General features: G+C 48.9%; 1 protein-coding gene across 3 annotated transcripts in view; it reads right to left on the bottom strand.

Annotated features, from left to right (window-relative positions):
• Positions 1-3,759: 3,759 nt before the first annotated feature.
• The window catches only part of TSHZ3 (teashirt zinc finger homeobox 3), a 71,814-nt gene continuing 62,303 nt past the window's right edge, over positions 3,760-13,270 (bottom strand). For all 3 annotated transcript variants that reach the window (XM_070388020.1, XM_070388018.1, XM_070388019.1), the window contains exon 3: positions 3,760-8,020. In XM_070388020.1, the coding sequence (XP_070244121.1) occupies positions 4,815-8,020 (3,206 nt within the window). In that variant the 3' untranslated portion in view covers positions 3,760-4,814. The remainder of the gene's footprint in view (positions 8,021-13,270) is intronic.

Here is a 13,270-nt window from a genome sequence, read left to right as displayed (position 1 = left end):
ACGTGCTTACTAATAAATCCCTAGGGAGAAAAAAGGTTAGTGTTTCTATTACCAAAAGAATAACTATCTGGCAGAGTAAAAATGGTAATTTCGCCATTAGCTAAAAGGATAATAGCTATTATTTTAAAGTTAAAGTATTTATTATTGAAGAGTGGTGTTGGGATTTGTGTGTTTTCATTCTTATGATTGCTTCCTTTAATACCAAGTGGATTATTTTTGTGCTAAATAGTCAACAGAATAAAATGTGATTGCAATTTTCCAATTTCAAAAGAGCTACACAGATGAATCCGAAAAAATAAAATCATTTGATTTTTTTTTTTCTGTTGGATGACTTAGAAATCTCGGGAGACAATAGTTTCAGTACCGGATTTGTTCACTGCAGCCTTGTTTCTTCCCATCACCTCCTGTCTTTTGACCACTCTCAGACTCCTCTCTTCAGGGTTCTGTTCTCAAGATGGAGCTTGACTCTCCCCAGAGCTTGGCAGTTACTATGGCCTTTTGTCAAGTATTCAGTCACCAGGTCTGTGAAACAATAGGTAGGTCAAGGATTGAGGGCAATGAAGTCCACCTAGTTGGCGTGGTCTGATTGTTTAGAATGAATTCTAGATTTGCAGACCACAGCCCTGAGCTCTGCTGGGGAACCCTCCCAGGCTAACCACCTCCACCTAAGCTCTCCTTAGCACCAGGCAAAGAAACGCCTCTTTGGTGGTTATCAATATTTTTTTTTTTTTCTTTTTTGCAGAATGAAAATAGAACGAAGATGCCAGGGAGATCTGGGTCTTCATCATAACCCACCCTCTTTAACTATGTAAGATTTTGGTTAATTATAGAATTCTTGCTGCCTCAAACTTAAAGATACATCACTGATATTTTTTGCTAAATGTTGACGGCAGCGAATAGCTAAGATGTGGCATATTGATTTCTTGTTGTGAAGTGAGCTGTTCAAGCTCCATTTAAGATTTTCATCTTGCATGTAGCCCTGAGCACATCATAGCACCATAAATTAGTTAAATTGCACATTTATCACAAATGTTATTTTAAGATACTGCGTAAATGTGATGGCTCGAAGATATACAGTAAGGCTGCAACAAGCCTGGGCTTGGGCGGGGTGAGGTCGGGGTCACCTACACACCTGTGATTAAAACCTCCCTCACTTGGCACCATCCCTCCGCCTCCCTGGAATCATTTAAAGACCTGACTTGGATGACCCTTCCTTCCTGCTCTCACTTTCTCTATTAACATCAATGGTAAGAGAACGAGTGCCCAACTACATTGCCCTGGGAACGCAACTTCAGATCTCCCCTACTGGTCTCAGGAAAACCAGGGCCATTTGGGCTGTGACTGGAGGCTCTTTTGGATAGTGGCTCTCTCTCCGGCCAGGGAAGGGTTTGATGAAACAACCTTGAGAGTGAATGGCCCTCCATTTCCATGCCGGGTGGGGTCCCAGCCAGCCCCGCCTCCTGCCATGATGCATGCTCGGGGAATGACCATTGTACCACGCTAGGTTGCACTCACGCCTCAGGCCCTCCACCGCCTAGTCACTGTTTCCTCCAGAGGTAAAGCTGATTTCTGGGCCCCTTAATATGAGTGGTCCTTTCTTGGCTATACCTTCGGGGGCCAAGAGCTTGCCACCTGTCTTGGCCATAGCTCCTCTCTTTTATACCCAAACTGAAGTTCCTAAAGCTAACCCTGTAGGTGGGGTGAGGAGGAGATGGGCAGGGCATCAGGTTCTTCTCCCAAACTGTAAATGGGGGGTGGGGTTCCCAGCCTCACTTGCACAAATCCCCTCTCCCTTCAAGCCACATGGGCCCTGGTGGTGATGGAAGTGTTGTCAGTTTAATCTGTTAGATGCAGGACTTTGGATTCTAATAAACCGATGCTATATTTAATCTGTGAAAAATTCAAGAGTGGAAATCTGGGCTCCAGGATGTGAAGATGCGGAAGGCACAGCGGGGAGGGTGTATCTGTCCCGAGCCGGGTTCTGGGGGGAGCCGGGCCCCCAGGGGAAACGTACGATGTCCCAGGTAGGGGCAGACAGGAGTGAAGAGCCGCTCTGGGAGGGACTGCGGCGGCCACCCGGGAGGAGATGGGGAAGACGACAAGGCTAGAGACCCAGAAGAGAAAGCCCTTCTGCAGTGCCTGAGGCCACAGTCCGACTGTCTGCATCACAGGGCAAGCAGAGCCAACACAGACCTCCCCACTTGCCAGAAACCCGTTTTAAACTCTAGTGAGTTTCTCTCTAAAAACCCAGAGATGGATTGCTGAGAGAAAGTAGAGCAGACAGAAATTTTGGCCTCATCTTGACTAAAAGGGGTGGGGATGAATGGGGGGAACAAAAAACGTAGGCGTGTTGCCGAACATCTCTGAAAGGGCTTAATTTAAATTTTTAATAAAAGAGCATTTTTTTAACGTGGAGGGTTTTATATATTACATGGATGTAATATATCTCTCATTTGTATAATTCTAGGTTAGGAGCTATGACTCCACATAACCGCAAGAGTAGTCTGAATATAGTAATAAAGGTATTTTACAATTTTACATGATGTTCCCAGCGTTTTGTTGGCATGATTTGCCGGGGCTAATAAAAGCTTGTGATTATCATATAAATGCTCTCCCCACTCCTCCCGTGGATGAGTTCAGGCTCCCCGCCCCCCTGCACCTCGTTATCCGTGCTCACTTTAGCACAGAAGAGAGAGCATGGACCCCAGGGTCCACCTGCCCAGCTGGGCTCTGTTTTCTGCTCCTTGAAAATCCCGAATCAACAGGAAGGAATCGCCCTGCACCGAGCCTTCCAAAAACCTTTCCTCCCATCTGCCATGGGCAGGGCTCAGGGCCCTGACTTGGACTTCTCTCATCCAGATGGGAGACCCAACTCCCGCCCTCATGCGGGTCGCCAGGTGTGACCGAAGCTTCACTACCGATACTTGATAACATCGCCTTCCCAGCAAGAATCTAACCCCAAGGGAACATCTTCCTTTCTTTTACATTTTTATTCTTGGGGAAAATTCTGTCCACGCCACCTCTGAGTGAATGCTCGCTGCTCTCCAAGCCCAAAGTTCACTAAAACTCCCTTGATTTACGGGCGGCTTCCGACTGCCAGCACCTGGCAGACACAGCAACCAACTCAGTCATAAACAGATCGCATACAATTTAATTTTAATGTGCTCGTTAGTCGTAGCACATTTCAGACATAATTGTGAACGCAACACAAAATTATAGCAAAAAGACAATTTTAATGCTGCCGTAGAAAAGAGGGTTATATGAAGAGTCACATAATGGTGGTTCATTGTCAACAACAAAACAGGGCACAGAGTGTCTGTGCTGTTTACATGCCAATATTTTATACATAGGTTCTCATATGGTGTCAGCTGTCAGTTACTTCTGCAAATTAACTGCCAAAAATGGAGAAGAACAGAATCACTTGGAGAGCCGGTAACCACGGGTTACCTTTCATAAGCCTAAAGATAAAGCTGCAGTGTGGGATCTTGGGAGAATAATTAGGAAGAACAAAACAGAAAGTTACCAATTGAAATAAAAAGGCGTCCTACAATATGGAATAGCAACCAAGAGGGCTTATAAATAAGTAAAAGAGGTTGTATCACAGAATGCCTCGTGACTTTTAAGCAAAGTATTACAGTACAAACATTTTAAAGGCTTTATCAATGTTTAGGAAATACAGTACAAGTTCTCTCTCTCTCTCTTTTTTTTTTGTTCTTTTTTTTTTCCTTTTCAAATAGACTTAACCCTTTGAGCACTGAGTTTATTTTGAGCGTGTTTTTTTTTTTTTTTGATTTCTAATAAATACCTTTAAAAATAATGTGCAAAATAGTTATGATGCCTGCCATGGATGGATCTCCTGGCCTCGTTTATTCAGACTGCTCAAAACAAATGATAATATGATGCTAATAAATATGTATAATTTAAATGTGAACCTCTATCAATATAGATGTACTGTATAGCAAAACAAACAATCATACTTTGCTTTCAGATAATGTTTCTGTATACTTTATAAATGCTATCTGTGGTATCTTCTGTATAATTTACAATGTTTGCATGTAAAAAACAAAACCCATAGACCTTAAAAAAAAAGAAAAAGAAATATACACTATACATAGGCACGGCTTATGCCCAGAGCATAGCAGGTACATAAAACACTGTTGCTATAAATGCAAGAAAAAAGGTCATTTACCCACAATCACATTTTTCATAAGAGAGTCTGAAATCTATACAATATATACATCTATGTTTCAATGTGAAAATAATATTCTTTTAAATTTCAAGGCGTGTTATACCCCTGCAGACCTGCATAAATGGAGGTTCATATTATTAATTATAACTAAGCTGGTAAGGAGTTTAAAAAACAGAGCTTCATACATTATTATTATTATTTTATTTTTTAACCAAATTAATGCAAAAGTGCTTCAAAGTACTCAGAGGGCTAAAGATGAAAGGGTGAAAAATGCCAGCACACTTGAGCCGCGTGGAAAAGTGTGCCCGGTTTCGTCATAAATGCTTAATTAAACTGTCTGTTAATGCATGCAGCTTGAAGCATCAGGGGATGCTCACAACTAAATCCCATTTACACAAAGTTCCAAACACTTACCACTGCGTTTTAACCTTCATATTTTACCAGTAACAACAGCTGAGTATGCACCTCTATTAAACACTGTACAGTTATACAAAACAGTCCAGCCCAGAGTGATTCTCTGCAGTTAAAATAAGACCATGTGCCAAGAACAAGACAGAGGGGCCTTAAGGTGCCTGCAACAGTTTCCCTCAAAGCGAATTACAGTCACTTTAATCAAAAGCAAACGCTACTGCTTCTCTAACTCAGAAACATACAGAAGGTGGTCCTCAGGGGACTTCCCGTGTGTTTTGCTGAGGTGAAGTTTAACCGCATGCTTGCTCGCAAAGGTCCGATTGCAAAGTTTGCACTGGTAGGAGGTCCCCAGGTCCTCCTCGGGGGAGGACGTCACCAGTTTTTCTGACGGTGACTTGGTTTGTGCTATCTGATTGTTAATCTGTTCAGTGGACAGTTTGGACAAATCCCGTAGCCGGAAGCCCAGGTGTGACTCGAGGTGGCTGATGTATGTGGAGGGAGTCCTGATTTGTGACGCGCAGTCGTTACAAAAGAACACAGGGTGGCCGGTGTCCAAGTTTTTGAGGAACTTTGTTCCACCTGTCCTTCGCAGCTGGTACTTGACGTTGGCCAGCCAGTGGCTGATGGTGGTCATGGAGAGCCCAGTGAACCTGGAGATGTGCATGCGCTCCTGGGGGCTCAGGTCCGACATGATGTACTTGCCCTCCGAGGTCTGCCGGAGGCTGGCGGCGAACTGCGCCTGGAGGATGAGCAGGTGCTGGGGGTTCCAGTTTGACTGGCGGCCCTTCCTCTTCTGCGCGGGCGTCGCCTCCTCGGCCTCCTCCAGGGTGGCCCCGTCAATGTCAGACTTCTCAGAGATGCTGGAAGGGGTGGAGGACTTTGACGTGTGGCTCTCTGTCAAGTTCTTCAGCATATCGGATATATCTGACAAGGCGTTCTCGCGTAGCGGCGAGTTTGACATGAATGATACGACGGCAGATGTCTTTGCCGTTGTCACCGTGGATGAGGAGGTTGCCGGGGAAGCGGACGTGGGTGACAGAAGCGCTGAACCCAAAGAGCAGCCTTTGTCATTCTTGCCTTTCGTCAAGTCTATGGGCTGGTCGTTGCTGACGTGGTAGAAATAGCGGTCGAGGTGGTCTGCCTTCTTGGACTGCAAGGGTGGTGGGGTGGCCACCGCCGCCTTCTCGGCCAGGCTGTTGCTCATCTTGAAAAGCATGCTCATGGGGTCGAGCGCAGGCAGGGAGGGCTTGGCGGCCTTGCCCAGGTGGATGTTCATCACCGACTGCAGGGCGCTCAGAGGGTTAACGAAGGGCTGCTCGGGTGGGTGGTCGGTGATGATGGCCGTGCTGCTGCTCAGGCCGCTGCTCATGGGCTTCACCAGGTCCTTGCCGTTCTCCACCGGCTCTGCCAGGGGGCTCCCCTCCTTGCAGCCGTCCCGCTGGGGGCTGGGGCTGTCCTCCTGGCTTTTGAAGCCGCCGTCGCTGGATGCCTCCATCTTGATGGGCTCGCTGATGTCGCTGCTGCACGGGGATGGGGTGGCCCGCTTGGGTGGAGAAAGCTTGCCCTCAGGCTCCTTCATTTTCTCCTCGACTTTGGCAACTTTCTCGGTGACTTTTTTCACCAGCTCCTCCATGGCGTGAAAGTTTGTCTTGGGCATGGGGGAGGTCTGGCTGCTGGGTGGAGTGATCAGGGTCTGGTTCTTTGTGGGGGACACGATGTCACTGTTGCCAAACATGGGCTTCAGGGGTGTGCTTTTCCCTGCGGAGCCCAGAGACAGCTTCATCATGTTGGGGAGCTGGTAGGCGGCGTGGATGCTGGGGTAGCCCCCCCAGCTGGGGGTGCCATTCTGGGCCTTGTTGATGGCCGACGTGACTGTGTTTTCCAGGGACTTGAGGATATCGAGCCCGCCCTTGGGGCTCTCTTCGAGGTCGTTCTCAGTCAAATAGTGGTACTTGGAAGAGATATCGTACTTCTCCTCCTCCTCGCAGGCCTTCTCTTTTTCCTTGGGCTTCTCTTCGAGGACAGCTTTCTCCTTGTCGGCTTCCTTCTTGACCTCCACGTTCAGTTTTGGGGAGATGCTGGCGGGCGTGTTGGAGGGGGATGTGAAGGTGGTGGCAGCCAGGGGCACGGACTGCACCTTCTCGTCCAGCAGGCTGGTGATGCTGGGCGTGACGGGCGTCTCCATGATGGGCTTCCCCTTCTTCATGGCCGAGTTGGTGACCTTGATGAAGTGGCCAGTCACCATCATGTGGGCCGTGAGCTCCTGCAGTGTGTCGTGCGAGCTGCCGCACTCCATGCACTTGAGGATCTGGGACTTGCGGGCCTCGAAGTGCCAGGCGTAGCTGGCCCCGTTCTGGTGGCCGTAGCGGTTATTTGGCGTGATGTACGGGTTGGAGTTCTTCTGAAGCGCGTCGTTTGTGTCCGCCATGGCAGCTTTGGGGGTGCCGCCGGTGGAATCCGGGGAGCTGGGCAGCTCCAGCTCCAGCGAGGCCTTCTTCCGAGCGGCTGGGATGATTTTGGCTGCAACGGGAGTGACGGGTTCCTTCAGAGGCACTTTTTGGTAGTGTTTCGTTTTGATCATATGGACACTCAAGTCCTGGAGGGACTCGAACGAGTGGCCACAGTACATGCACTTCAACACCTTCTGGGCATCCTCCTTGCCTTCCATTTCCAGCAGCGAGCGTTTGCGGGGCTTGGACCAGCGCTTGGGGTTGTTGTTGTCGGTCTCATGGTTGTCGTCGCGGTAATGCCCCGTCTCGTTCATGTGCACCGTCAGCTCCACCAGGGTGTCATAGGCGGCACTGCAGTCTTTGCAGCGGAACTTGCTGGCCCCGGTGAAGATGGAGCCGTAGAGCTTGCTGCTCTGCCGGTACAGCTGCACCGTGCTGAACAGGCTGGGCTCGGGCAGCATGCGGCTCTGGGACACCTGCTGCAGGGTCTTGGCCATGGCGCTCTGGTGCCAGTCGAAGCTCCCGCTGCCGCAGCTGCTGCTGCTACTGCTGCTGCTGCTGCTGCTCCCGTTGTTCTTCTCCGAGGACGGCTGGTGCAGGTTGAGGGTGAGGTTGGACCAGTAGGAGTTGGAGAGGAAGTTGTTGTACACGGCCTTCATCTGCTCCAGGCTGTCAGATACGGTCGTGTCTTCTGGTGGGATGGTCACCTCCTTGGTCTCCTCTTCGTTCTTGATGGAGCCACTTTCAAAGTCGGCCATCCGGTCACTGGTCTCACTGATGTGGGACTCGCTGTCCATCTCGTGGCTGGAAAACTCGGCCGCCGGGGAGTTCTGGTAGCTCGGGCAGGTCTTGTTGAGCTCCTTTTCCGGGCACATGTACTTAGCCGACGGCTCTCCATCTGCAGGGCTCTCTCCTGGGTCTATGTCTTCATCTACCAGGGCAGCAGCCTTTAACTCATCTGAAACATAGGCTGCATTGATAACAGGTGGAACAGGTAGGACAGAAAGAAGAGACACACGGAGGAGGAGAGAAAGAAAAAAGAAAGCATTAGTAAGTGTTGACCTTACCTAGAACATTTTCTCGGCTCTTGGGGAAACAAAGCAAAGTAGACGGGCACATTTATTTGTAAAATTAAATAGTTAAAATGTGGTGTTTCTTTGGAGCAAAAAAAAAAAAAAAAATCTGCTCTTCAAACATAATTTGCCACCTTATTCTTCTCAAGGGGCAACAGCTTGAAATTAAAACTAAATTTGAAATTAATGAAGCACATTCTGGAGGTGGCATTCATTTCTAAAGTAATAAATTACTTGTATCAACCTCAGAGACAGCAGTTCCTGTCTGTCAATTAATATGTCTTATGCTTCTCCTACCCCTAATGCATTTCTTAACAGACAGATTCACAATTTAAATTAAGCAAGCATTTTTTACTCATTACATTTTTGAGGCTCAATCTTTAATAAATATAAAGCCCAAAAACATCAATACAATTTTTACGAAGTAAAAAGAAAGTACATCAATTGTACTAAATTAGAAACAAGGTTTTGTGACTTTTTTTTTTCCCCCTTCCTTCTGGAAAAGTCGGTCTTATAAAAGCTTGGAGTAAGTTTCCTACCAGGGTCCAGGTGCTCATTTGTTTCAGATGGGAGGGAAGACCCTGACCTGCCACCACCCAGCCCTGGCCTGCCCCTGTGTGCACACTCAGCCATTCTCAGCCACCGGCACACACACTCTCCATGCAGAATTATGTCAGAACAAGTTCAGGAAAATTGGTATGCGGTGCTCATTCCTGCTGTATAAATATATACAAGACCTTCCAGTGGACCTTACAAATGTCAAAGTGTTTGCTCTTTAGACTACTTTGTCAATATTTACTCAGCATAAGCTTCATGGGCATCCAACAGGGATCCTGTCTTTCTGGAAGTAATGTAACTGGGGATGTGAATCCAGCCTATGCTTCCGAGCAGGTGGAGGTACTCTCAACAGGGCCGAGCAGCTGTGGGTTCTAGAAGATGCCCTCCAGAGATGCAAAGCTGGGAGAACACTGTGCTAACGGAACTAAATGATTTTTTTTTTTTTTTTCCATTCTAAATTTGCATTCAGTGACTTTGGTTTTTTCTTACGGAGCTTGCCTGACACTGTAAATCAAGTTGGACTGGGTCTTGTGACTAATAGACGTGGCCAGCCCTGTGGTAAGTGAAAGTGTTAAGGCAGAGAAGGGGTGAAAAGTAACTTCTTGTCAGCTCCTCAATACCAGTTTGCTTCCAAAGGCCGGCTGCTAAGGCTGGAATGCCACAAGAGCTAACATTGCATGGCTGATTGAAAAGTCTTAGGAAAGAAAAGGAAGCTTTGTTTGTGGCATTCACTCCCATGATGTTAAAGATTTGCCCCCAAACCAATTCTACACTAGAAAAAGTAACAAACAAAACAGTGAAATGACTCCAAGAAGACTCCCTGGAAGACACACAGATATTCACCACTGCCCCCCACCTCCTTCCATCCAGGTCAAGAGTGATATATTTGTGTTCCTAAGTCCCCCTTTGAGTACCAAGATTTCTAAGCTGAAAAACTACTGATGTCCCAGCACTGAGGTGATTTGAACTTGATGGGAATAGTGTCCAGGTACATGCAGCTGTAGAAGCCAGGTTGCTTCTGCTCAGATGCAAACAGTGAAGCAAGAGTCTTGGGCTCGAGCTGTGGAATGTCCTTCTGCAGATGACCAGAAGAAAGTTTCCTGCTCCGTCAGCTGCAGTGAGACTTCAGTTTGAGGTTGTGCACTTGGAGCTGGCAAATGAACATGCCAAACAAACTCTTTCCTAAGGCCCAGGGCCACAGTGCATGGGGGCCCATGGTGCTGACCATAAGGGGGAAGATGAATGTTGGAAAAGGAAGCGGAAGAGAAAAAGGAAAGCAGGCATTGCCCCCTCTGCACAAACACTCTCTGCTCATCATTCTCTTGAAGTCTGGCTCTCAAACACCAAACAGGACTGGCAGGGAGGGTGGCTGAGGGCAGAGTGACCAAGAGTCACAGCTTCCCTGGAACTGTCCGAGTCTCAGCACCAAAAGTCCTACATCCCAAGGATCCTCTCAGTCCTGGGCAAAACCGGTCAGCTGGTCACCCTGGTGAGGGGACACCCAGCAGGACCAGGTCAGAACATCCAGGCAGGTTTGCATTCCTCTTGTAGAGGAGCTTGAGCAGGGTGAGCTGGGTTTGACTGTCTGCAGAAATGCACTGGGAGCAAGTATGCATAATGTTCCTATCCAAGGGGTTTCATCTGGAACACAGTCTGAAAGGAAGGACAAAAACACAGTGGCCTGTGTCCTGCAGCAGAGGTGCAAGGAAAAGCCCAGCCCTGTGTAGACAGGGCAGACCCCCGAGCCCCCGTGGGAGCCGCTGTCTGCAGCACGAGCCACACCTACCAAGGCTCCCACGGAATTCAGGCTAGGAGAAGCAGGGGTCCAGAAATGGCCCCATCTGGCCAGGCAGCTGGAAGCCAGAGTCAACGGTGGTCACAAAGGCCACCAGCTCAGGGAATATTGTAGCTCTGCCAGTCCACCTGCCACCCAGGAGCGGTGTGGGCCCCGTGGAAGCCTCAGCACAGTGAAGTGGGGGACAGCAGACTGTCAGGAGCATCCCCCAACACACACATGCACCATCATCGGCTTGATCAGCTCCCACCCTGAGCTGGCCCCCAGTGGACTCCAACATGCCTTGTAAATCGCACAGCAGTATCAGAATGTCATCAATCTGGTGACTGAGGAGGAAATTAAAAATGAAAGAAAAGTAAGGCCAACCTCGCAGTTGACAATCAAATCCTACTCTGAAGAAAATCAAAAAGCTTCGGGGCCAAGAGGCCCTGGATTGGGGACACCCGGCATCACCCCGCACAGCACCCCTTGGCCTTGTCGTGGCTTCTGAGGCTCCTCCTAAATACCGTTGCACACTGCCCTGACAGGAACCTCACTGCGTGAATCCTTCCTCCATGTTTTGCGATAATTGCACTCCTCTGAGAATATCACATCCACTCTCGATGACTGAACTTCAAGAAGTAGTGAGAAAGTGGAAATGGGCCTAGAGAAATGGCAGAGGGCAGGAAAGAGTGGAAGGGTTCATTCAGTCCTCCAATTCTGATCGTGCTCCACCCCCACCAGAATACCATTTTCTTTCTCTAGGACTCCGTTTCCCCATTTGTAAATGACAGGTCACTGCGGCCGGATCAGGCCCTCCTTCTCTGCTTCTCTATTTTGTGGCTTTTCTGAGCAAAAGGTAAAGAAGTGAGGCCATGCCCGCTTGCTCTGGCTCATCTCTGCTAAACTCTGGCTCCTTTCCAGCACTCAGCAGTCAAGTGACTCCCTTGTCCTTCTGCTCTGCACTAACTGGCAAAGTCCCTGGCCAGAGAGAAGGAGGAACGTCCTTACTGGATCAGTTCACGTCCCGGATCAGGCCAAGAGGGAGGGGGATTGGGTGTCTCCATCACAGTCTGGGTGGACAGTAAGAGGTCACCGAGGGTGCGGGGGAGCTGGGTGAGAAGCTAGCCCCACGAGGCTGGCTATCAGGGGCTCCTTCTCTCAGGGAGGCGATGGCAGGCCTTGTCCCCCCATTTGGACCTCACAGGTAATCGTGCACAGGTTAACAAGGCCTGAGGAGGCTTTGCTACTGTGGATGGTTACTTTGATCCCTTGCTGCTATTTAACTTTATGCACATGCCTGTCTGGATTCTCCACGGCCAAAGGCCCAATCTGTACTCTCACATCCTGCACACAGGAAGTGAGCAATAGACACTGGCTGTCTCCTTTAGAAAACGGGTTGGTTGAGCTCATGTTCAGCAGCAAGAGGCTTGTTCCCAGCCTCTGACCCCTCTGACTCAGGCCTGGGCCAGCCCCCAGCATCTCTCACCCGTTAAGGAACCCCACCTACTCCAGCCCCAGCCCCTTCCCTCTATTCTCCAGACAGAATCCACTGGATGTTCAATCAGCGGGCTGATCATGTCACCCCAATGAACACTCTCAGTTGCCATCGGGCTTGGAAGAAAGCTCCAACTCTTCCCAGCCACCCCAGAGTCCTCCACCATTTCAGTCCTGCTTCCTTTCCAGCCTCTCAGCTTCTAGAGCATGCCACGGCCTCTAACTCTGCACTGCCGCCTCCCATGCTGGGAACCCTGGGGGAGATTCAAAGAAAGGAGGGTGAGCCATCTACTCTCTGGTCTGCAGTGAAAGGTAATATCCAGGGGCGGGGGGACTTGACCTCAACTTTGTCCCCGTAGCACCTCACCCACTCCCTTCTTTTTACAAGGCACACCACCAAAATCTCTAGATTAACCACTCAAACACACACCCATGGAATGAATGCATGAGTATATGAATGAATAAATGAACACCGTAGATGACTTCTTCAAACCTCCTAAACAGTTGCCAAAACATCTAGATGGATCCAGCCTCCAGCTGGTCCCAGACGTGCTGGGGTCTGATCCGAAGTTCTTCCTGCATCCGTTTTCTGAGTGTGAGCAACATGAGGCTGGGCCTCTGGGCGACAGGATGCCAGAAGCCCACTCTGAGGAAGAGGGGTGGAAGCCCCGCAAATGGTGATCTCCTTGCACTGGGGCCACCCCTGGCTGTGCTCACACCCCAATACCTCTCTCCAAGAATGCTTCAGCATCACCGTTTTCTCTTGAACAAATAAAATTGAAACTTCTGCTTCTGGCTTCAGTAGAAGAGGCCCTGAATTGTACTCCTCCTCCCAGGGAGGAGCTCTCATTCAAACCAAGTTGCCAGGTGCAAAGATGAGAGAAACACATGCGAGTGGAGACTCAAGAGAGGGTGGACCGGGGTCTGTCACTTCCCTCAAATCGCTCAGTGGACAAAGTTCCTCTCCAAGACGTGAGCCCTTACTGACTACAGTGACAGCTCCCTCTACAGCCCTGTCTGATCTCTTCCTCAATGTAAACTAAGCTCTTCAGGCAGTAAGACAGAAACCCATCTCTCCAAAGCTGAGGGCCAAAGACACATGTCTGAACAACTGGATGAACTCAAGAACTTAGCATGCCCAGAACTGAATGGGACTTCTGGGGAGAGACTCACGTTCATGAGAAATAAAAGCTCTCACACTTGCTGAGACTTTCTCCAAAGTTCCACAGCGCAACGCCCTGGAATGTCAAGCAATGAAAAAAAGAAAAAAAAAAAAAAAAAAATCACACTGCTACCTAATATGTGCATGCTTCTGAAC

Source organism: Bos mutus, chromosome 18 (assembly GCF_027580195.1).
Source record: "Bos mutus isolate GX-2022 chromosome 18, NWIPB_WYAK_1.1, whole genome shotgun sequence".
In the NCBI taxonomy this organism is placed as follows: Eukaryota; Metazoa; Chordata; class Mammalia; order Artiodactyla; family Bovidae; genus Bos; species Bos mutus.
Note: the sequence above shows the minus strand (reverse complement) of the source record. Positions and strands in the feature narration are given on the sequence as shown.